The sequence below is a fragment of the Scyliorhinus torazame genome, chromosome 26, assembly GCF_047496885.1.
Source record: "Scyliorhinus torazame isolate Kashiwa2021f chromosome 26, sScyTor2.1, whole genome shotgun sequence".
NCBI classification, from domain to species: domain Eukaryota; kingdom Metazoa; phylum Chordata; class Chondrichthyes; order Carcharhiniformes; family Scyliorhinidae; genus Scyliorhinus; species Scyliorhinus torazame.
In genome coordinates, this window is record NC_092732.1 from 25536894 (window position 1) to 25560470 (window position 23577).

Genomic DNA, 23577 nt, shown 5'->3' on the forward strand with positions numbered 1-23577 from the left:
TGATGTGCCCACTGTGCCAGGAGATGTACAAACAGCCCATCATCCTGCCCTGCATGCACAATGTGTGCCTGATGTGCGCCACCGAGCTGCTGGTGCAGCAGGGCATCGTCTGTGCGGACCCCACGTCCGAGCCCTCTTCCCCCGCCTCCACCCCCATGATGAGGAGTCCCCGACTGGGGCGACGGGCCGCCCCGAAGGCAGACCGTCTCGACCGCCTCATTCGATCAGGTGAGTGCGCGTCACTCAACGGAACCCGTCTGCCCGATGCCCAGCGGAGCGTGTGCCCGTCCCCGGGGTCATTACAGGGCGACCGGCTGGGTGGACCATCCCCACGGAACAAACCCCTTCCCGTTCACTCCCACTGTACACAATCCCAATGGATCAAACCGCTTCCCATTCACTCCCATTGTACACAATCCCAATGGATCAAGCCCCTTCCCATTCACTCCCATTGTACACAATCCAATGGATCAAGCCCCTTCCCATTCACTCCCATTGTACACAATCCCAATGGATCAAGCCCCTTCCCATTCACTCCCATTGTCCACAACCCCAATGGATCAAACCGCTTCCCATCACTCCCATTGTACACAATCCCAATGGATCAAGCCCCTTCCCATTCACTCCCATTGTCCACAACCCCAATGGATCAAACCCCTTCCCATTCACTCCCATTGTACCCAATTCCAATGGAACAAACCCCTTCCCATTCACTCCCATTGTACACAATCCCAATGGATCAAACCCCTTCCCATTCACTCCCATTTTACACAATCCCAATGGATCAAACCCCTTCCCATTCACTCCCATTGTACCCAATCCCAATGGATCAAACCCATTCCCATTCACTCCCATTGTACACAATCCCAATGGATCAAACCCCTTCCCATTCACTCCCATTGTACACATTCCCAATGGATCAAACCCCTTCCGTTCACTCCCATTGTACACTATCCCAATGGATCAAACCCCTTCCCATTCACTCGCATTGTACCCAATCCCAATGGATCAAAAACCTTCCCATTCACTCCCATTGTACCCAATCCCAATGGATCAAACCCCTTCCCATTCACTCCCATTGTCCACAATCCCAATGGATCAAACCCCTTCCCGTTCACTCCCATTGTACACTATCCCAATGGATCAAACCCCTTCCCATTCACTCCCATTGTACCCAATCCCAATGGATCAAAAACCTTCCCATTCACTCCCATTGTACACAATCCCAATGGATCAAACCCATTCCCATTCACTTCCATTGTACACAATCTCAATGGATCCAAAGTCCTTCCCATCACTCCCATTGTACACAATCCCAATGGATCAAACCCCTTCCCATTCACTCCCATTGTACACAATCCCAATGGATCAAACCCCTTCCCATTCACTCCCATTGTACCCAATCCCAATGGATCAAACCCCTTCCCATTCACTCCCATTGTACCCAATCCCAATGGATCAAACCCCTTCCCATTCACTCACATTGTACCCAATCCCAATGGATCAAACCCCTTCCCATTCACTCCCATTGTACCCAATCCCAATGGATCAAACCCCTTCCCATTCACTCACATTGTACCCAATCCCAATGGATCAAACCCCTTCCCATTCACTCCCATTGTACACAATCCCAATGGATCAAACCCCTTCCCATTCACTCCCATTGTACACAATCCCAATGGATCAAACCGCTTCCCATTCACTCCCATTGTACACAATCCCAATGGACCCAAACCCCTTCCCATTCACTCCCATTGTACACAATCCCAATGGATCAAACCCCTTCCCATTCACTCCCATTGTACACAATCCAATGGATCAAACCCCTTCCCATTCACTCCCATTGTACACAATCCCAATGGATCAAACCGCTTCCCATTCACTCCCATTGTACACAATCCCAATGGACCCAAACCCCTTCCCATTCACTCCCATTGTACACAATCCCAATGGATCAAACCCCTTCCCATTCACTCCCATTGTACACAATCCCAATGGATCAAACCCCTTCCCATTCACTCCCATTGTACACAATCCCAATGGATCAAACCCCTTCCCATTCACTCACATTGTACACAATCCCAATGGATCAAACCACTTGCCATTCACTCCCATTGACACAGTCCCAATGGATCAAACCCTTCCCATTCAGTCCCATTTTACCCAATCCCAATGGATCCAAACCCCTTCCCATCACTCCATTGTACACAATCCCAATGGATCAAACCCCTTCCCGTTCACTCCCATTTTACCCAATCCCAATGGATCCAAACCCCTTCCCATCACTCCCATTATACACAATCCCAATGGATCAAATCCCTTCCCATTCACTCCACTGTCCACAATCCCAACGGATCAAAACCCATTCCCATTCATTCCCACTGTACACAATCCCAATGGATCAAACCCTTTCCCGTTCACTCCCATTGTATACAATCCCAATGGATCAAGCCCCTTCCCATTCACTCCCATTGTACACAATCCCAATGGATCAAACCCCTTCCCATTCACTCCCATTGTACACAATCCCAATGGATCCAAAGTCCTTCCCATCACTCCCATTGTACACAATCCCAATGGATCAAACCCCTTCCCATTCACTCCCATTGTACCCAATCCCAATGGATCCAAACCCCTTCCCATCATTCCCATTGTACACAATCCCAATGAATCCAAACCCTTTCCATTCACTCCCATTGTACACAATCCCAATGGATCAAACCGCTTCCCATTCACTCCCATTGTACACAATCCCAATGGACCCAAACCCCTTCCCATTCACTCCCATTGTACACAATCCAATGGACCCAAACCCCTTCCCATTCAGTGCTTTTGTACAGAATCCCAATGAATCAAACCCCTTCCCATTCACTCCCATTGTTCACAATCCCAATGGACCCAAACCCCTTCCCATTCACTCCCTTTGTACAGAATCCCAATGGATCAAATCCCTTCCCATTCACTCCCATTGTCCACAATCCAACGGATCAAAACCCATTCCCATTCATTCCCACTGTACACAATCCCAATGGATCAAAACCCTTTCCCCTTCACTCCCATTGTCCACAATCCCAATGGATCAAACCCCTTCCCATCACTCCCATTGTACACAATCCCAATGGACCCAAATCCCTTCCCATTCATTCCCATTGCGCACAATCCCAATGGATCAAACCCCTTCCCATTCACTCCCATTGTACACAATCCCAATGGACCCAAATCCCTTCTCATTCACTCCCATTGCGCACAATCCCAATGGATCCAAACCCTTCCCATCACTCCCATTGCCCACAATCCCAATGGATCAAACCTGTTCCCATTCAGTCCCATTGTACACAATCCCAATGGATCAAACCCCTTCCCATTCAGTCCCATTGTACACAATCCCAATGGATCAAACCTCTTCCCATTCATTCCCATTGTACACAATCCCAATGGATCAAACCCCTTCCCATTCAGTCCCATTGTACACAATCCCAATGGATCAAACCCCCTTCCCATCACTCCCATTATATACAATCCCAATGGACGCAAACCCCATCCCATTCAGTCCCATTGTCCACAATCCAATGGATCAAACCCCTTCCCATCACTCCCATTATACACAATCCCAATGGACCCAAACCCCTTCCCATTCACTCCCATTGTACACAATCCCAATGGACCCAAATCCCTTCCCATTCAATCCCATTATGCACAATCCCAATGGACCCAAACCCCTTCCCATTCACTCACAATGGACTCAATCCCAATGGACTCAAACCCCTTCCCATTCACTCCCACTGTACACAATCCCAATGGACACAAACCCCTTCCCATTCACTCCCATTGTCCACAATCCCAATGGATCAAACCTCTTCCCATTCACTCCCACTGTACACAATCCCCACGGAACAAACCACTTCCCGTTCACTCCCATTGCACACAATCCCAATGGATCAAACCCCTTCCCATTCACTCCCATTGTACACAATCCCAATGGATTAAACCCCTTCCCATTCACTCCCATTGTACACAATCCCAATGGATCAAACCCCTTCCCATTCACTCCCATTGTACACAATCCCAATGGATCAAACCCCTTCCCATTCACTCCCATTGTACCCAATCCCAATGAATCAAACCCCTTCCCATTCACTCCCATTGTACACAATCCCAATGGATCAAGCCCCTTCCCATTCACTCCCATTGTACCCAATCCCAATGGATCAAACCCCTTCCCATTCACTCCCATTGTACACAATCCCAATGGATCCAAAGTCCTTCCCATCACTCCCATTGTACACAATCCCAATGGATCAAACCCCTTCCCATTCACTCCCATTGTACACAATCCCAATGGATCAAACCCCTTCCCGTTCACTCCCATTTTACCCAATCCCAATGGATCCAAACCCCTTCCCATCACTCCCATTGTACACAATCCCAATGAATCCAAACCCTTTCCCATCACTCACATTGTACACAATCCCAATGGATCAAACCCCTTCCCATTCACTCCCATTGTACACAATCCCAATGAATCCAAACCCTTTCCCATCACTCACATTGTACACAATCCCAATGGATCAAACCCACTTGCCATTCACTCCCATTGAACACAGTCCCAATGGATCAAACCCCTTCCCATCACTCCCATTGTACACAATCCCAATGAATCCAAACCCTTTCCCATTCACTCCCATTGTACACAATCCCAATGGATCAAACCACTTCCAATTCACTCCCATTGTACACAATCCCAATGGACCCAAACCCCTTCCCATTCACACCCACTGTACACAATCCCAATGGACCCAAACCCCTTCCCATTCACTCCCATTGTACACAATCCCAATGGATCAAACCCCTTCCCATTCACTCCCATTGTACACAATCCCAATGAATCCAAACCCTTTCCCATTCACTCCCATTGTACACAATCCCAATGAATCCAAACCCCTTCCCATCACTCCCATTGTACACAATCCCAATGAATCCAAACCCTTTCCCATTCACTCCCATTGTACACAATCCCAATGGATCAAACCACTTCCCATTAACTCCCATTGTACACAATCCCAATGGATCAAACCCCTTCCCGTTCACTCCCATTGTACACAATCCCAATGGACCCAAACCCCTTCCCATTCACTCCCATTGTACACAATCCCAATGGACCCAAACCCCTTCCCATCACTCCCATTGTACACAATCCCATTGGACCCATATCCCTTCCCATTCACTCCCACTGTCCACAATCCCAACGGATCAAAACCCATTCCCATTCATTCCCACTGTACACAATCCCAATCGATCAAACGCTTTCCCGTTCACTCCCATTGTATACAATCCCAATGGATCAAACCCCTTCCCATTCACTCCCATTGTACACAATCCCAATGGATCAAACCCCTTCCCATTCACTCCCATTGTACACAATCCCAATGGATCCAAAGTCCTTCCCATCACTCCCATTGTACACAATCCCAATGGATCAAACCCCTTCCCATTCACTCCCATTGTACCCAATCCCAATGGATCCAAACCCCTTCCCATCATTCCCATTGTACACAATCCCAATGAATCCAAACCCTTTCCCTTTCACTCCCATGGTACACAATCCCAATGGATCAAACTGCTTCCCTTTCACTCCCATTGTACACAATCCCAATGGACCCAAACCCCTTCCCATTCACTCCCATTGTACACAATCCCAATGGACCCAAACCCCTTCCCATTCAGTGCTTTTGTACAGAATCCCAATGAATCAAACCCCTTCCCATTCACTCCCATTGTTCACAATCCCAATGGACCCAAACCCCTTCCCATTCACTCCCTTTGTACAGAATCCCAATGGATCAAATCCCTTCCCATTCACTCCCATTGTCCACAATCCCAACGGATCAAAACCCATTCCCATTCATTCCCACTGTACACAATCCCAATGGATCAAAACCCTTTCCCCTTCACTCCGATTGTCCACAATCCCAATGGATCAAACCCCTTCCCATCACTCCCATTGTACACAATCCCAATGGACCCAAATCCCTTCCCATTCATTCCCATTGCGCACAATCCCAATGGATCAAACCCCTTCCCATTCACTCCCATTGTACACAATCCCAATGGACACAAACCGATTCCCATTCAGTCCCATTGTCCACAATCCCAATGGATCCAAACCCCTTCCCATCACTCCCATTGCCCACAATCCCAATGGATCAAACCCCTTCCCATTCAGTCCCATTGTACACAATCCCAATGGATCAAACCCCCTTCCCATCACTCCCATTATATACAATCCCAATGGACGCAAACCCCATCCCATTCAGTCCCATTGTCCACAATCCCAATGGATCAAACCCCTTCCCATCACTCCCATTATACACAATCCCAATGGACCCAAACCCCTTCCCATTCACTCCCATTGTACACAATCCCAATGGACCCAAATCCCTTCCCATTCAATCCCATTATGCACAATCCCAATGGACCCAAACACCTTCCCATTCACTCACAATGGACTCAATCCCAATGGGCTCAAACCCCTTCCCATTCACTCCCACTGTACACAATCCCAATGGACACAAACCCCTTCCCATTCACTCCCATTGTCCACAATCCCAATTGATCAAACCTCTTCCCATTCACTCCCACTGTACACAATCCCCACGGAACAAACCCCTTCCCGTTCACTCCCATTGTACCCAATCCCAATGGATCAAACCCCTTCCCATTCACTCCCATTGTCCACAATCCCAATGGATCAAACCCCTTCTCGTTCACTCCCATTGCACACAATCCCAATGGATCAAACCCCTTCGCATTCACTCCCATTGTACACAATCCCAATGGATTAAACCCCTTCCCATTCACTCCCATTGTACACAATCCCAATGGATCAAACCCCTTCCCATTCACTCCCATTGTACCCAATCCCAATGAATCAAACCCCTTCCCATTCACTCCCATTGTACACAATCCCAATGGATCAAGCCCCTTCCCATTCACTCCCATTGTACCCAATCGCAATGGATCAAACCCCTTCCCATTCACTCCCATTGTACCCAATCCCAATGGATCAGACCCCTTCCCATTCACTCCCATTGTACACAATCCCAATGGATCAAACCCCTTCCCATTCACTCCCATTGTACACAATCCCAATGGATCAAACCCCTTCCCATTCACTCCCATTGTACCCAATCCGCGTGGATCAAAACCCTTCCCGTTCACTCCCATTGTACACAATCCCAATGGATCAAACCCCTTCCCATTCACTCCCATTGTACACAATCCCAAAGGATCCAAAGTCCTTCCCATCACTCCCATTGTACACAATCCCAATGGATCAAACCCCTTCCCATTCACTCCCATTGTACACAATCCCAATGGATCAAACCCCTTCCCGTTCACTCCCATTTTACTCAATCCCAATGGATCCAAACCCCTTCCCATCACTCCCATTGTACACAATCCCAATGGATCCAAACCCTTTCCCATTCACACCCATTGTACACAATCCCAGTGGATCAAACCCCTTTCCCATTCACTCCCATTGTACACAATCCCAATGGATCAAACCACTTCCCATTCACTCACATTGAACACAGTCCCAATGGATCAAACCCCTTCCCATTCACTCCCATTGTACACAATCCCAATGGATCCAAACCCCTTCCCATCACTCCCATTGTACACAATCCCAATGAATCCAAACCGCTTCCCATCACTCCCATTGTACACCATCCCAATGAATCCAAACCCATTCCCATTCACTCCCATTGTACACAATCCCAATGGATCAAACCACTTCCCATTCACTCCCATTGTACACAATCCCAATGGACCCAAACCCCTTCCCATTCACTCCCATTGTACACAATCCCAATGGTCCCAAGCCCCTTCCCATTCACTGCCTTTGTACAGAATCCCAATGAATCAAACCCCTTCCCATTCACTCCCATTGTACAGAATCCCAATGGACCCAAACCCCTTCCCATTCACTCCCTTTGTACAGAATCCCAATGGATCAAATCCCTTCCCATTCACTCCCATTGTCCACAATCCTAACAGATCAAAACCCATTCCCATTCACTCACTTTGTACAGAATCCCAATGAAGCAAAACCCTTTCCCGTTCACCCCCATTGTCCAGAATCCCAATGGATCAAACCCCTTCCCATCACTCCCATTGTACCCAATCGCAATGGACCCAAATCCCTTCCCATTCACTCCCACTGTCCATAATCCCAACGGATCAAAATCCATTCCCATTCATTCCCACTGTACACAATCCCAATGAATCAAACCCCTTCCCATTCACTCCCATTGTACACAATCCCAATGGATCAAGCCCCTTCCCATTCACTCCCATTGTCCACAATCCCAATGGATCAAACCCCTTCTCGTTCACTCCCATTGCACACAATCCCAATGGATCAAACCCCTTCCCATTCACTCCCAGTGTACACAATCCCAATGGATTAAACCCCTTCCCATTCACTCCCATTGTACACAATCCCAATGGATCAAACCCCTTCCCATTCACTCCCATTGTACACAATCCCAATGGATCAAACCCCTTCCCATTCACTCCCATTGTACCCAATCCCAATTAATCAAACCCCTTCCCATTCACTCCCATTGTACACAATCCCAATGGATCAAGCCCCTTCCCATTCACTCCCATTGTACCCAATCCCAATGGATCAAACCCCTTCCCATTCACTCCCATTGTACACAATCCCAATGGATCCAAAGTCCTTCCCATCACTCCCATTGTACACAATCCCAATGGATCAAACCCCTTCCCATTCACTCCCATTGTACACAATCCCAATGGATCAAACCCCTTCCCGTTCACTCCCATTTTACCCAATCCCAATGGATCCAAACCCCTTCCCATCACTCCCATTGTACACAATCCCAATGAATCCAAACCCTTTCCCATCACTCACATTGTACACAATCCCAATGGATCAAACCCCTTCCCGTTCACTCCCATTGTACACAATCGCAATGAATCCAAACCCTTTCCCATCACTCACATTGTACACAATCCCAATGGATCAAACCCCTTCCCGTTCACTCCCACTGTACACAATCGCAATGAATCCAAACCCTTTCCCATTCACTCCCATTGTACACAATCCCAATGGATCAAACCCCTTCCCATTCACTCCCTTTGTACACAATCCCAATGGATCAAACCCCTTCCCATTCACTCCCATTGTACACAATCCCAATGGACCCAAACCCCTTCCCATTCACTCCCATTGTACACAATCCCAATGAATCCAAACCCTTTCCCATCACTCACATTGTACACAATCCCAATGGATCAAACCTCTTCCCATTCACTCCCATTGAACACAGTCCCAATGGATCAAACCCCTTCCCATTCAGTCCCATTGTACACAATCCCAATGGACCCAAACCCCTTCCCATCACTCCCATTGTACACAATCCCAATGAATCCAAACCCTTTCCCATTCACTCCCATTGTACACAATCCCAATGGATCAAACCACTTCCAATTCACTCCCATTGTACACAATCCCAATGGACCCAAACCCCTTCCCATTCACACCCACTGTACACAATCCCAATGGACCCAAACCCCTTCCCATTCACTCCCATTGTACACAATCCCAATGGATCAAACCCCTTCCCATTCACTCCCATTGTACACAATCCCAATGAATCCAAACCCTTTCCCATTCACTCCCATTGTACACAATCCCAATGGATCAAACCACTTCCAATTCACTCCCATTGTACACAATCCCAATGGACCCAAACCCCTTCCCATTCACACCCACTGTACACAATCCCAATGGACCCAAACCCCTTCCCATTCACTCCCATTGTACACAATCCCAATGGATCAAACCCCTTCCCATTCACTCCCATTGTACACAATCCCAATGAATCCAAACCCTTTCCCATTCACTCCCATTGTACACAATCCCAATGAATCCAAACCCCTTCCCATCACTCCCATTGTACACAATCCCAATGAATCCAAACCCTTTCCCATTCACTCCCATTGTACACAATCCCAATGGATCAAACCCCTTCCCATTCACTCCCATTGTACACAATCCCAATGGATCAAACCCCTTCCCATCACTCCCATTGTACACAATCCCAGTGGATCAAACCCCTTCCCGTTCACTCCCATTGTACACAATCCCAATGGATTAAACCCCTTCCCATTCACTCCCATTGTACCCAATCCCAATGGATCAAACCCCTTCCCATTCAGTCCCATTGTACACAATCCCAATGGATCAAGCCCCTTCCCATTCACTCCCATTGTACCCAATTCCAATGAATCCAAACCGCTTCCCATCACTCCCATTGTACACAATCCCAATGGATCAAACCCCTTCCCATTCACTCCCATTGTACCCAATCCCAATGGATCAAACCCCTTCCCATTCACTCCCATTGTACACAATCCCAATGGATCAAACCCCTTCCCATTCACTCCCATTGTACACAATCCCAATGGACACAAACCCCTTCCCATTCACTCCCATTGTACCCAATCCGCGTGGATCAAACCCCTTCCCATTCACTCCCATTGTACACAATCCCAATGGATCAAACCCCTTCCCATTCACTCCCATTGTACCCAATCCCAATGGATCAAACCCCTTCCCATTCACTCCCATTGTACACAATCCCAATGGATCAAACCCCTTCCCATTCACTCCCATTGTACCCAATCCCAATGGATCAAACCCATTCCCATTCACTCCCATTGTACACAATCCCAATGGATCAAACCCCTTCCCATTCACTCCCATTGTACCCAATCCCAATGGATCAAACCCCTTCCCATTCACTCCCATTGTACACAATCCCAATGGATCAAACCCCTTCCCATTCACTCCCATGGTACACAATCCCAACGGATCCAAAGTCCTTCCCATCACTCCCATTGTACACAATCCCAATGGATCAAACCCCTTCCCATTCACTCCCATTGTACACAATCCCAATGGTTCAAACCCCTTCCCGTTCACTCCCATTTTACCCAATCCCAATGGATCCAAACCCCTTCCCATCACTCCCATTATACACAATCCCAATGGATCAAACCCCTTCCCGTTCACTCCCATTGTACACAATCCCAATGAATCCAAACCCTTTCCCATCACTCACATTGTACACAATCCCAATGGATCAAACCACTTGCCATGCACTCCCATTGTACCCAATCCCATTGGATCAAACCCCTTCCCATTCAGTCCCATTTTACCCAATCCCAATGGATCCAAACCCCTTCCCATCACTCCCATTGTACACAATCCCAATGGATCAAACCCCTTCCCGTTCACTCCCATTTTACCCAATCCCAATGGATCCAAACCCCTTCCCATCACTCCCATTATACACAATCCCAATGGATCAAATCCCTTCCCATTCACTCCCACTGTCCACAATCCCAACGGATCAAAACCCATTCCCATTCATTCCCACTGTACACAATCCCAATGGATCAAACCCTTTCCCGTTCACTCCCATTGTATACAATCCCAATGGATCAAGCCCCTTCCCATTCACTCCCATTGTACACAATCCCAATGGATCAAACCCCTTCCCATTCACTCCCATTGTACACAATCCCAATGGATCCAAAGTCCTTCCCATCACTCCCATTGTACCCAATCCCAATGGATCCAAACCCCTTCCCATCATTCCCATTGTACACAATCCCAATGAATCCAAACCCTTTCCCATTCACTCCCATTGTACACAATCCCAATGGATCAAACCGCTTCCCATTCACTCCCATTGTACACAATCCCAATGGACCCAAACCCCTTCCCATTCACTCCCATTGTACACAATCCCAATGGACCCAAACCCCTTCCCATTCAGTGCTTTTGTACAGAATCCCAATGAATCAAACCCCTTCCCATCACTCCCATTGTTCACAATCCCAATGGACCCAAACCCCTTCCCATTCACTCCCTTTGTACAGAATCCCAATGGATCAAATCCCTTCCCATTCACTCCCATTGTCCACAATCCCAACGGATCAAAACCCATTCCCATTCATTCCCACTGTACACAATCCCAATGGATCAAAACCCTTTCCCCTTCACTCCCATTGTCCACAATCCCAATGGATCAAACCCCTTCCCATCACTCCCATTGTACACAATCCCAATGGACCCAAATCCCTTCCCATTCATTCCCATTGCGCACAATCCCAATGGATCAAACCCCTTCCCATTCACTCCCATTGTACACAATCCCAATGGACCCAAATCCCTTCTCATTCACTCCCATTGCGCACAATCCCAATGGATCCAAACCCCTTCCCATCACTCCCATTGCCCACAATCCCAATGGATCAAACCTCTTCCCATTCAGTCCCATTGTACACAATCCCAATGGATCAAACCCCTTCCCATTCAGTCCCATTGTACACAATCCCAATGGATCAAACCTCTTCCCATTCATTCCCATTGTACACAATCCCAATGGATCAAACCCCTTCCCATTCAGTCCCATTGTACACAATCCCAATGGATCAAACCCCCTTCCCATCACTCCCATTATATACAATCCCAATGGACGCAAACCCCATCCCATTCAGTCCCATTGTCCACAATCCCAATGGATCAAACCCCTTCCCATCACTCCCATTATACACAATCCCAATGGACCCAAACCCCTTCCCATTCACTCCCTTTGTACACAATCCCAATGGACCCAAATCCCTTCCCATTCAATCCCATTATGCACAATCCCAATGGACCCAAACCCCTTCCCATTCACTCACAATGGACTCCATCCCAATGGACTCAAACCCCTTCCCATTCACTCCCACTGCACACAATCCCAATGGACACAAACCCCTTCCCATTCACTCCCATTGTCCACAATCCCAATGGATCAAACCTCTTCCCATTCACTCCCACTGTACACAATCCCCACGGAACAAACCACTTCCCGTTCACTCCCATTGTACCCAATCCCAATGGATCAAACCCCTTCCCATTCATTCCCATTGTCCACAATCCCAATGGATCAAACCCCTTCTCGTTCACTCCCATTGCACACAATCCCAATGGATCAAACCCCTTCCCATTCACTCCCATTGTACACAATCCCAATGGATTAAACCCCTTCCCATTCACTCCCATTGTACACAATCCCAATGGATCAAACCCCTTCCCATTCACTCCCATTGTACACAATCCCAATGGATCAAACCCCTTCCCATTCACTCCCATTGTACCCAATCCCAATGAATCAAACCCCTTCCCATTCACTCCCATTGTACACAATCCCAATGGATCAAGCCCCTTCCCATTCACTCCCATTGTACCCAATCCCAATGGATCAAACCCCTTCCCATTCACTCCCATTGTACACAATCCCAATGGATCCAAAGTCCTTCCCATCACTCCCATTGTACACAATCCCAATAGATCAAACCCCTTCCCATTCACTCCCATTGTACACAATCCCAATGGATCAAACCCCTTCCCGTTCACTCCCATTTTACCCAATCCCAATGGATCCAAACCCCTTCCCATCACTCCCATTGTACACAATCCCAATGAATGCAAACCCTTTCCCATCACTCACATTGTACACAATCCCAATGGATCAAACCCCTTCCCGTTCACTCCCATTGTACACAATCCCAATGAATCCAAACCCTTTCCCATCACTCACATTGTACACAATCCCAATGGATCAAACCACTTGCCATTCACTCCCATTGAACACAGTCCCAATGGATCAAACCCCTTCCCATCACTCCCATTGTACACAATCCCAATGAATCCAAACCCTTTCCCATTCACTCCCATTGTACACAATCCCAATGGATCAAACCACTTCCAATTCACTCCCATTGTACACAATCCCAATGGACCCAAACCCCTTCCCATTCACACCCACTGTACACAATCCCAATGGACCCAAACCCCTTCCCATTCACTCCCATTTTACACAATCCCAATGGATCAAACCCCTTCCCATTCACTCCCATTGTACACAATCCCAATGAATCCAAACCCTTTCCCATTCACTCCCATTGTACACAATCCCAATGAATCCAAACCCCTTCCCATCACTCCCATTGTACACAATCCCAATGAATACAAACCCTTTCCCATTCACTCCCATTGTACACAATCCCAATGGATCAAACCACTTCCCATTAACTCCCATTGTACACAATCCCAATGGATCAAACCCCTTCCCGTTCACTCCCATTCTACACAATCACAATGGACCCAAACCCTTTCCCATTCACTCCCATTGTACACAATCCCAATGGACCCAAACCCCTTCCCATCACTCCCATTGTACACAATCCCAATGGACCCATATCCCTTCCCATTCACTCCCACTGTCCACAATCCCAACGGATCAAAACCCATTCCCATTCATTCCCACTGTACACAATCCCAATCGATCAAACGCTTTCCCGTTCACTCCCATTGTATACAATCCCAATGGATCAAACCCCTTCCCATTCACTCCCATTGTACACAATCCCAATGGATCAAACCCCTTCCCATTCACTCCCATTGTACACAATCCCAATGGATCCAAAGTCCTTCCCATCACTCCCATTGTACACAATCCCAATGGATCAAACCACTTCCCATTCACTCCCATTGTACCCAATCCCAATGGATCCAAACCCCTTCCCATCATTCCCATTGTACACAATCCCAATGAATCCAAACCCTTTCCCATTCACTCCCATTGTACACAATCCCAATGGATCAAACCGCTTCACTTTCACTCCCATTGTACACAATCCCAATGGACCCAAACCCCTTCCCATTCACTCCCATTGTACACAATCCCAATGGACCCAAACCCCTTCCCATTCAGTGCTTTTGTACAGAATCCCAATGAATCAAACCCCTTCCCATTCACTCCCATTGTTCACAATCCCAATGGACCCAAACCCCTTCCCATTCACTCCCTTTGTACAGAATCCCAATGGATCAAATCCCTTCCCATTCACTCCCATTGTCCACAATCCCAACGGATCAAAACCCATTCCCATTCATTCCCACTGTACACAATCCCAATGGATCAAAACCCTTTCCTCTTCACTCCGATTGTCCACAGTCCCAATGGATCAAACCCCTTCCCATCACTCCCATTGTACACAATCCCAATGGACCCAAATCCCTTCCCATTCATTCCCATTGCGCACAATCCCAATGGATCAAACCCCTTCCCATTCACACCCATTGTACACAATCCCAATGGACACAAACCGATTCCCATTCACTCCCATTGCCCACAATCCCAATGGATCAAACCCCTTCCCATTCTGTCCCATTGTACACAATCCCAATGGATCAAACCCCCTTCCCATCACTCCCATTATATACAATCCCAATGGACGCAAACCCCATCCCATTCAGTCCCATTGTCCACAATCCCAATGGATCAAACCCCTTCCCATCACTCCCATTATACACAATCCCAATGGACCCAAACCCCTTCCCATTCACTCCCATTGTACACAATCCCAATGGACCCAAATCCCTTCCCATTCAATCCCATTATGCACAATCCCAATGGACCCAAACCCCTTCCCATTCACTCACAATGGACTCAATCCCAATTGATCAAACCTCTTCCCATTCACTCCCACTGTACACAATCCCCACGGAACAAACCCCTTCCCGTTCACTCCCATTGTACCCAATCCCAATGGATCAAACCCCTTCCCATTCACTCCCATTGTCCACAATCCCAATGGATCAAACCCCTTCTCGTTCACTCCCATTGCACACAATCCCAATGGATCAAACCCCTTCCCATTCACTCCCATTGTACACAATCCCAATGGATTAAACCCCTTCCCATTCACTCCCATTGTACACAATCCCAATGGATCAAACCCCTTCCCATTCACTCCCATTGTACACAATCCCAATGGATCAAACCCCTTCCCATTCACTCCCATTGTACACAATCCCAATGGATCAAACCCCTTCCCATTCACTCCCATTGTACCCAATCCCAATGAATCAAACCCCTTCCCATTCACTCCCATTGTACACAATCCCAATGGATCAAGCCCCTTCCCATTCACTCCCATTGTACCCAATCCCAATGGATCAAACCCCTTCCCATTCACTCCCATTGTACCCAATCCCAATGGATCAGACCCCTTCCCATTCACTCCCATTGTACACAATCCCAATGGATCAAACCCCTTCCCATTCACTCCCATTGTACACAATCCCAATGGATCAAACCCCTTCCCATTCACTCCCATTGTACCCAATCCGCGTGGATCAAACCCCTTCCCATTCACTCCCATTGTACACAATCCCAATGGATCAAACCCCTTCCCGTTCACTCCCATTTTACTCAATCCCAATGGATCAAACCCCTTCCCATTCACTCCCATTGTACACAATCCCAATGGATCCAAAGTCCTTCCCATCGCTCCCATTGTACACAATCCCAATGGATCAAACCCCTTCCCATTCACTCCCATTGTACACAATCCCAATGGATCAAACCCCTTCCCGTTCACTCCCATTTTACTCAATCCCAATGGATCCAAACACCTTCCCATCACTCCCATTATACACAATCCCAATGAATCCAAACCCTTTCCCATTCACACCCATTGTACACAATCCCAATGGATCAAACCACTTCCCATTCACTCACATTGAACACAGTCCCAATGGATCAAACCCCTTCCCATTCACTCCCATTGTACACAATCCCAATGGATCCAAACCCCTACCCATCACTCCCATTGTACACAATCCCAATGAATCCAAACCGCTTCCCATCACTCCCATTGTACACCATCCCAATGAATCCAAACCCATTCCCATTCACTCCCATTGTACACAATCCCAATGGATCAAACCACTTCCCATTCACTCCCATTGTACACAATCCCAATGGATCCAAACCCCTTCCCATTCACTCCCATTGTACACAATCCCAATGGTCCCAAGCCCCTTCCCATTCACTGCCTTTGTACAGAATCCCAATGAATCAAACCCCTTCCCATTCACTCCCATTGTACAGAATCCCAATGGACCCAAACCCCTTCCCATTCACTCCCTTTGTACAGAATCCCAATGGATCAAATCCCTTCCCATTCACTCCCATTGTCCACAATCCTAACAGATCAAAACCCATTCCCATTCACTCACTTTGTACAGAATCCCAATGAAGCAAAACCCTTTCCCGTTCAGCCCCATTGTCCAGAATCCCAATGGATCAAACCCCTTCCCATCACTCCCATTGTACACAATCGCAATGGACCCAAATCCCTTCCCATTCACTCCCACTGTCCATAATCCCAACGGATCAAAATCCATTCCCATTCATTCCCACTGTACACAATCCCAATGAATCAAACCCCTTCCCATTCACTCCCATTGTACACAATCCCAATGGATCAAGCCCCTTCCCATTCACTCCCATTGTCCACAATCCCAATGGATCAAACCCCTTCTCGTTCACTCCCATTGCACACAATCCCAATGGATCAAACCCCTTCCCATTCACTCCCATTGTACACAATCCCAATGGATTAAACCCCTTCCCATTCACTCCCATTGTACACAATCCCAATGGATCAAACCCCTTCCCATTCACTCCCATTGTACACAATCCCAATGGATCAAACCCCTTCCCATTCACTCCCATTGTACCCAATCCCAATGAATCAAACCCCTTCCCATTCACTCCCATTGTACACAATCCCAATGGATCAAGCCCCTTCCCATTCACTCCCATTGTACCCAATCCCAATGGATCAAACCCCTTCCCATTCACTCCCATTGTACACAATCCCAATGGATCCAAAGTCCTTCCCATCACTCCCATTGTACACAATCCCAATGGATCAAACCCCTTCCCATTCACTCCCATTGTACACAATCCCAATGGATCAAACCCCTTCCCGTTCACTCCCATTTTACCCAATCCCAATGGATCCAAACCCCTTCCCATCACTCCCATTGTACACAATCCCAATGAATCCAAACCCTTTCCCATCACTCACACTGTACACAATCCCAATGGATCAAACCACTTGCCATTCACTCCCATTGAACACAGTCCCAATGGATCAAACCCCTTCCCATTCAGTCCCATTGTACACAATCCCAATGGACCCAAACCCCTTCCCATCACTCCCATTGTACACAATCCCAATGAATCCAAACCCTTTCCCATTCACTCCCATTGTACACAATCCCAATGGATCAAACCACTTCCAATTCACTCCCATTGTACACAATCCCAATGGACCCAAACCCCTTCCCATTCACACCCACTGTACACAATCCCAATGGACCCAAACCCCTTCCCATTCACTCCCATTGTACACAATCCCAATGGATCAAACCCCTTCCCATTCACTCCCATTGTACACAATCCCAATGAATCCAAACCCTTTCCCATTCACTCCCATTGTACACAATCCCAATGAATCCAAACCCCTTCCCATCACTCCCATTGTACACAATCCCAATGAATCCAAACCACTTCCCATTAACTCCCATTGTACACAATCCCAATGGATCAAACCCCTTCCCGTTCACTCCCATTGTACACAATCCCAATGGACCCAAACCCCTTCCCATTCACTCCCATTGTACACAATCCCAATGGACCCAAACCCCTTCCCATCACTCCCATTGTACACAATCCCAATGGACCCATATCCCTTCCCATTCACTCCCACTGTCCACAATCCCAACGGATCAAAACCCATTCCCATTCATTCCCACTGTACACAATCCCAATGGATCAAACGCTTTCCCGTTCACTCCCATTGTATACAATCCCAATGGATCAAACCCCTTCCCATTCACTCCCATTGTACACAATCCCAATGGATCAAACCCCTTCCCATTCACTCCCATTGTACACAATCCCAATGGATCCAAAGTCCTTCCCATCACTCCCATTGTACACAATCCCAATGGATCAAACCCCTTCCCATTCACTCCCATTGTACCCAATCCCAATGGATCCAAACCCCTTCCCATCATTCCCATTGTACACAATCCCAATGAATCCAAACCCTTTCCCATTCACTCCCATTGTACACAATCCCAATGGATCAAACCGCTTCCCTTTCACTCCCATTGTACACAATCCCAATGGACCCAAACCCCTTCCCATTCACTCCCATTGTACACAATCCCAATGGACCCAAACCCCTTCCCATTCAGTGCTTTTGTACAGAATCCCAATGAATCAAACCCCTTCCCATTCACTCCCATTGTTCACAATCCCAATGGACCCAAACCCCTTCCCATTCACTCCCTTTGTACAGAATCCCAATGGATCAAATCCCTTCCCATTCACTCCCATTGTCCACAATCCCAACGGATCAAAACCCATTCCCATTCATTCCCACTGTACACAATCCCAATGGATCAAAACCCTTTCCCCTTCACTCCCATTGTCCACAATCCCAATGGATCAAACCCCTTCCCATTCACTCCCATTGTACCCAATCCCAATGAATCAAACCCCTTCCCATTCACTCCCATTGTACACAATCCCAATGGATCAAGCCCCTTCCCATTCACTCCCATTGTACCCAATCCCAATGGATCAAACCCCTTCCCATTCACTCCCATTGTACACAATCCCAATGGATCCAAAGTCCTTCCCATCACTCCCATTGTACACAATCCCAATGGATCAAACCCCTTCCCATTCACTCCCATTGTACACAATCCCAATGGATCAAACCCCTTCCCGTTCACTCCCATTTTACCCAATCCCAATGGATCCAAACCCCTTCCCATCACTCCCATTGTACCCAATCCCAATGGATCCAAACCCTTTCCCATCACTCACATTGTACACAATCCCAATGGATCAAACCCCTTCCCGTTCACTCCCATTGTACACAATCCCAATGAATCCAAACCCTTTCCCATCACTCACATTGTACACAATCCCAATGGATCAAACCACTTGCCATTCACTCCCATTGAACACAGTCCCAATGGATCAAACCCCTTCCCATTCAGTCCCATTGTACACAATCCCAATGGACCCAAACCCCTTCCCATCACTCCCATTGTACACAATCCCAATGAATCCAAACCCCTTCCCATCACTCCCATTGGACATAATCCCAATGGACCCAAATCCCTTCCCATTCACTCCCATTGCCCACAATCCCAATGGATCAAACCCCTTCCCATTCACTCCTGTGGTCCACAATCCCAATGGACCCAAACCCCTTCCCATTCACTCCCATTGTACACAATCCCAATGGACCCAAACCCCTTCCCATCACTCCCATTGTACACAATCCCAATGGATCCAAACCCCTTCCCATTCACTCCCATTGTACACAATCCCAATGGATCAAACCCCTTCCCATTCAGTCCCATTGTACACAATCCCAATGAATCCAAACCCTTTCCCATTCACTCCCATTGTACACAATCCCAATGGATCAAACCACTTCCAATTCACTCCCATTGTACACAATCCCAATGGACCCAAACCCCTTCCCATTCACACCCACTGTACACAATCCCAATGGACCCAAACCCCTTCCCATTTACTCCCATTGTACACAATCCCAATGGATCAAACCCCTTCCCATTCACTCCCATTGTACACAATCCCAATGAATCCAAACCCTTTCCCATTCACTCCCATTGTACACAATCCCAATGAATCCAAACCCCTTCCCATCACTCCCATTGTACACAATCCCAATGAATCCAAACCCTTTCCCATTCACTCCCATTGTACACAATCCCAATGGATCAAACCACTTCCCATTAACTCCCATTGTACACAATCCCAATGGATCAAACCCCTTCCCGTTCACTCCCATTGTACACAATCCCAATGGACCCAAACCCCTTCCCATTCACTCCCATTGTACACAATCCCAATGGACCCAAACCCCTTCCCATCACTCCCATTGTACACAATCCCAATGGACCCATATCCCTTCCCATTCACTCCCACTGTCCACAATCCCAACGGATCAAAACCCATTCCCATTCATTCCCACTGTACACAATCCCAATGGATCAAACGCTTTCCCGTTCACTCCCATTGTATACAATCCCAATGGATCAAACCCCTTCCCATTCACTCCCATTGTACACAATCCCAATGGATCAAACCCCTTCCCATTTACTCCCATTGTACACAATCCCAATGGATCCAAAGTCCTTCCCATCACTCCCATTGTACACAATCCCAATGGATCAAACCCCTTCCCATTCACTCCCATTGTACCCAATCCCAATGGATCCAAACCCCTTCCCATCATTCCCATTGTACACAATCCCAATGAATCCAAACCCTTTCCCATTCACTCCCATTGTACACAATCCCAATGGATCAAACCGCTTCCCTTTCACTCCCATTGTACACAATCCCAATGGACCCAAACCCCTTCCCATTCACTACCATTGTACACAATCCCAATGGACCCAAACCCCTTCCCATTCAGTGCTTTTGTACAGAATCCCAATGAATCAAACCCCTTCCCATTCACTCCCATTGTTCACAATCCCAATGGACCCAAACCCCTTCCCATTCACTCCCTTTGTACAGAATCCCAATGGATCAAATCCCTTCCCATTCACTCCCATTGTCCACAATCCCAACGGATCAAAACCCATTCCCATTCATTCCCACTGTACACAATCCCAATGGATCAAAACCCTTTCCCCTTCACTCCCATTGTCCACAATCCCAATGGATCAAACCCCTTCCCATCACTCCCATTGTACACAATCCCAATGGACCCAAATCCCTTCCCATTCATTCCCATTGCGCACAATCCCAATGGATCAAACCCCTTCCCATTCACTCCCATTGTACACAATCCCAATGGACACAAACCGATTCCCATTCAGTCCCATTGTCCACAATCCCAATGGATCCAAACCCCTTCCCATCACTCCCATTGCCCACAATCCCAATGGATCAAACCCCTTCCCATTCAGTCCCATTGTACAGAATCCCAATGGATCAAACCCCCTTCCCATCACTCCCATTATATACAATCGCAATGGACGCAAACCCCATCCCATTCAGTCCCATTGTCCACAATCCCAATGGATCAAACCCCTTCCCATCACTCCCATTATACACAATCCCAATGGACCCAAACCCCTTCCCATTCACTCCCATTGTACACAATCCCAATGGACCCAAATCCCTTCCCATTCAATCCCATTATGCACAATCCCAATGGACCCAAACCCCTTCCCATTCACTCACAATGGACTCAATCCCAATGGACTCAAACCCCTTCCCATTCACTCCCACTGTACACAATCCCCACGGAACAAACCCCTTCCCGTTCACTCCCATTGTACCCATTCCCAATGGATCAAACCCCTTCCCATTCACTCCCATTGTCCACAATCCCAATGGATCAAACCCCTTCTCGTTCACTCCCATTGCACACAATCCCAATGGATCAAACCCCTTCCCATTCACTCCCATTGTACACAATCCCAATGGATTAAACCCCTTCCCATTCACTCCCATTGTACACAATCCCAATGGATCAAACCCCTTCCCATTCACTCCCATTGTACACAATCCCAATGGATCAAACCCCTTCCCATTCACTCCCATTGTACCCAATCCCAATGGATCAAGCCCCTTCCCATTCACTCCCATTGTGCCCAATCCCAATGGATCAAACCCCTTCCCATTCACTCCCATTGTACCCAATCCCAATGGATCAGACCCCTTCCCATTCACTCCCATTGTACACAATCCCAATGGATCAAACCCCTTCCCATTCACTCCCATTGTACACAATCCCAATGGATCAAACCCCTTCCCATTCACTCCCATTGTACCCAATCCGCGTGGATCAAACCCCTTCCCATTCACTCCCATTGTACACAATCCCAATGGATCAAACCCCTTCCCATTCACTCCCATTGTACACAATCCCAATGGATTAAACCCCTTCCCATTCACTCCCATTGTACACAATCCCAATGGATCAAACCCCTTCCCATTCACTCCCATTGTACACAATCCCAATGGATCAAACCCCTTCCCATTCACTCCCATTGTACCCAATCCCAATGAATCAAACCCCTTCCCATTCACTCCCATTGTACACAATCCCAATGGATCAAGCCCCTTCCCATTCACTCCCATTGTACCCAATCCCAATGGATCAAACCCCTTCCCATTCACTCCCATTGTACCCAATCCCAATGGATCAGACCCCTTCCCATTCACTCCCATTGTACACAATCCCAATGGATCAAACCCCTTCCCATTCACTCCCATTGTACACAATCCCAATGGATCAAACCCCTTCCCATTCACTCCCATTGTACCCAATCCGCGTGGATCAAACCCCTTCCCATTCACTCCCATTGTACACAATCCCAATGGATCAAACCCCTTCCCATTCACTCCCATTGTACACAATCCCAATGGATCAAACCCCTTCCCATTCACTCCCATTGTACACAATCCCAATGGATCCAAAGTCCTTCCCATCGCTCCCATTGTACACAATCCCAATGGATCAAACCCCTTCCCATTCACTCCCATTGTACACAATCCCAAT

At 47.6% G+C, this 23577-nt stretch overlaps 1 protein-coding gene across 1 annotated transcript in view; it reads left to right on the forward strand.

Moving 5' to 3' along the window:
* The first annotated feature begins 2 nt into the window (after positions 1 to 2).
* The window catches only part of LOC140402857 (tripartite motif-containing protein 46-like), a 181043-nt gene continuing 157468 nt past the window's right edge, over positions 3 to 23577 (forward strand). The window contains exon 1 of the mRNA XM_072490482.1: positions 3 to 228. Coding sequence (XP_072346583.1) covers positions 3 to 228 — 226 coding nt within the window. The remainder of the gene's footprint in view (positions 229 to 23577) is intronic.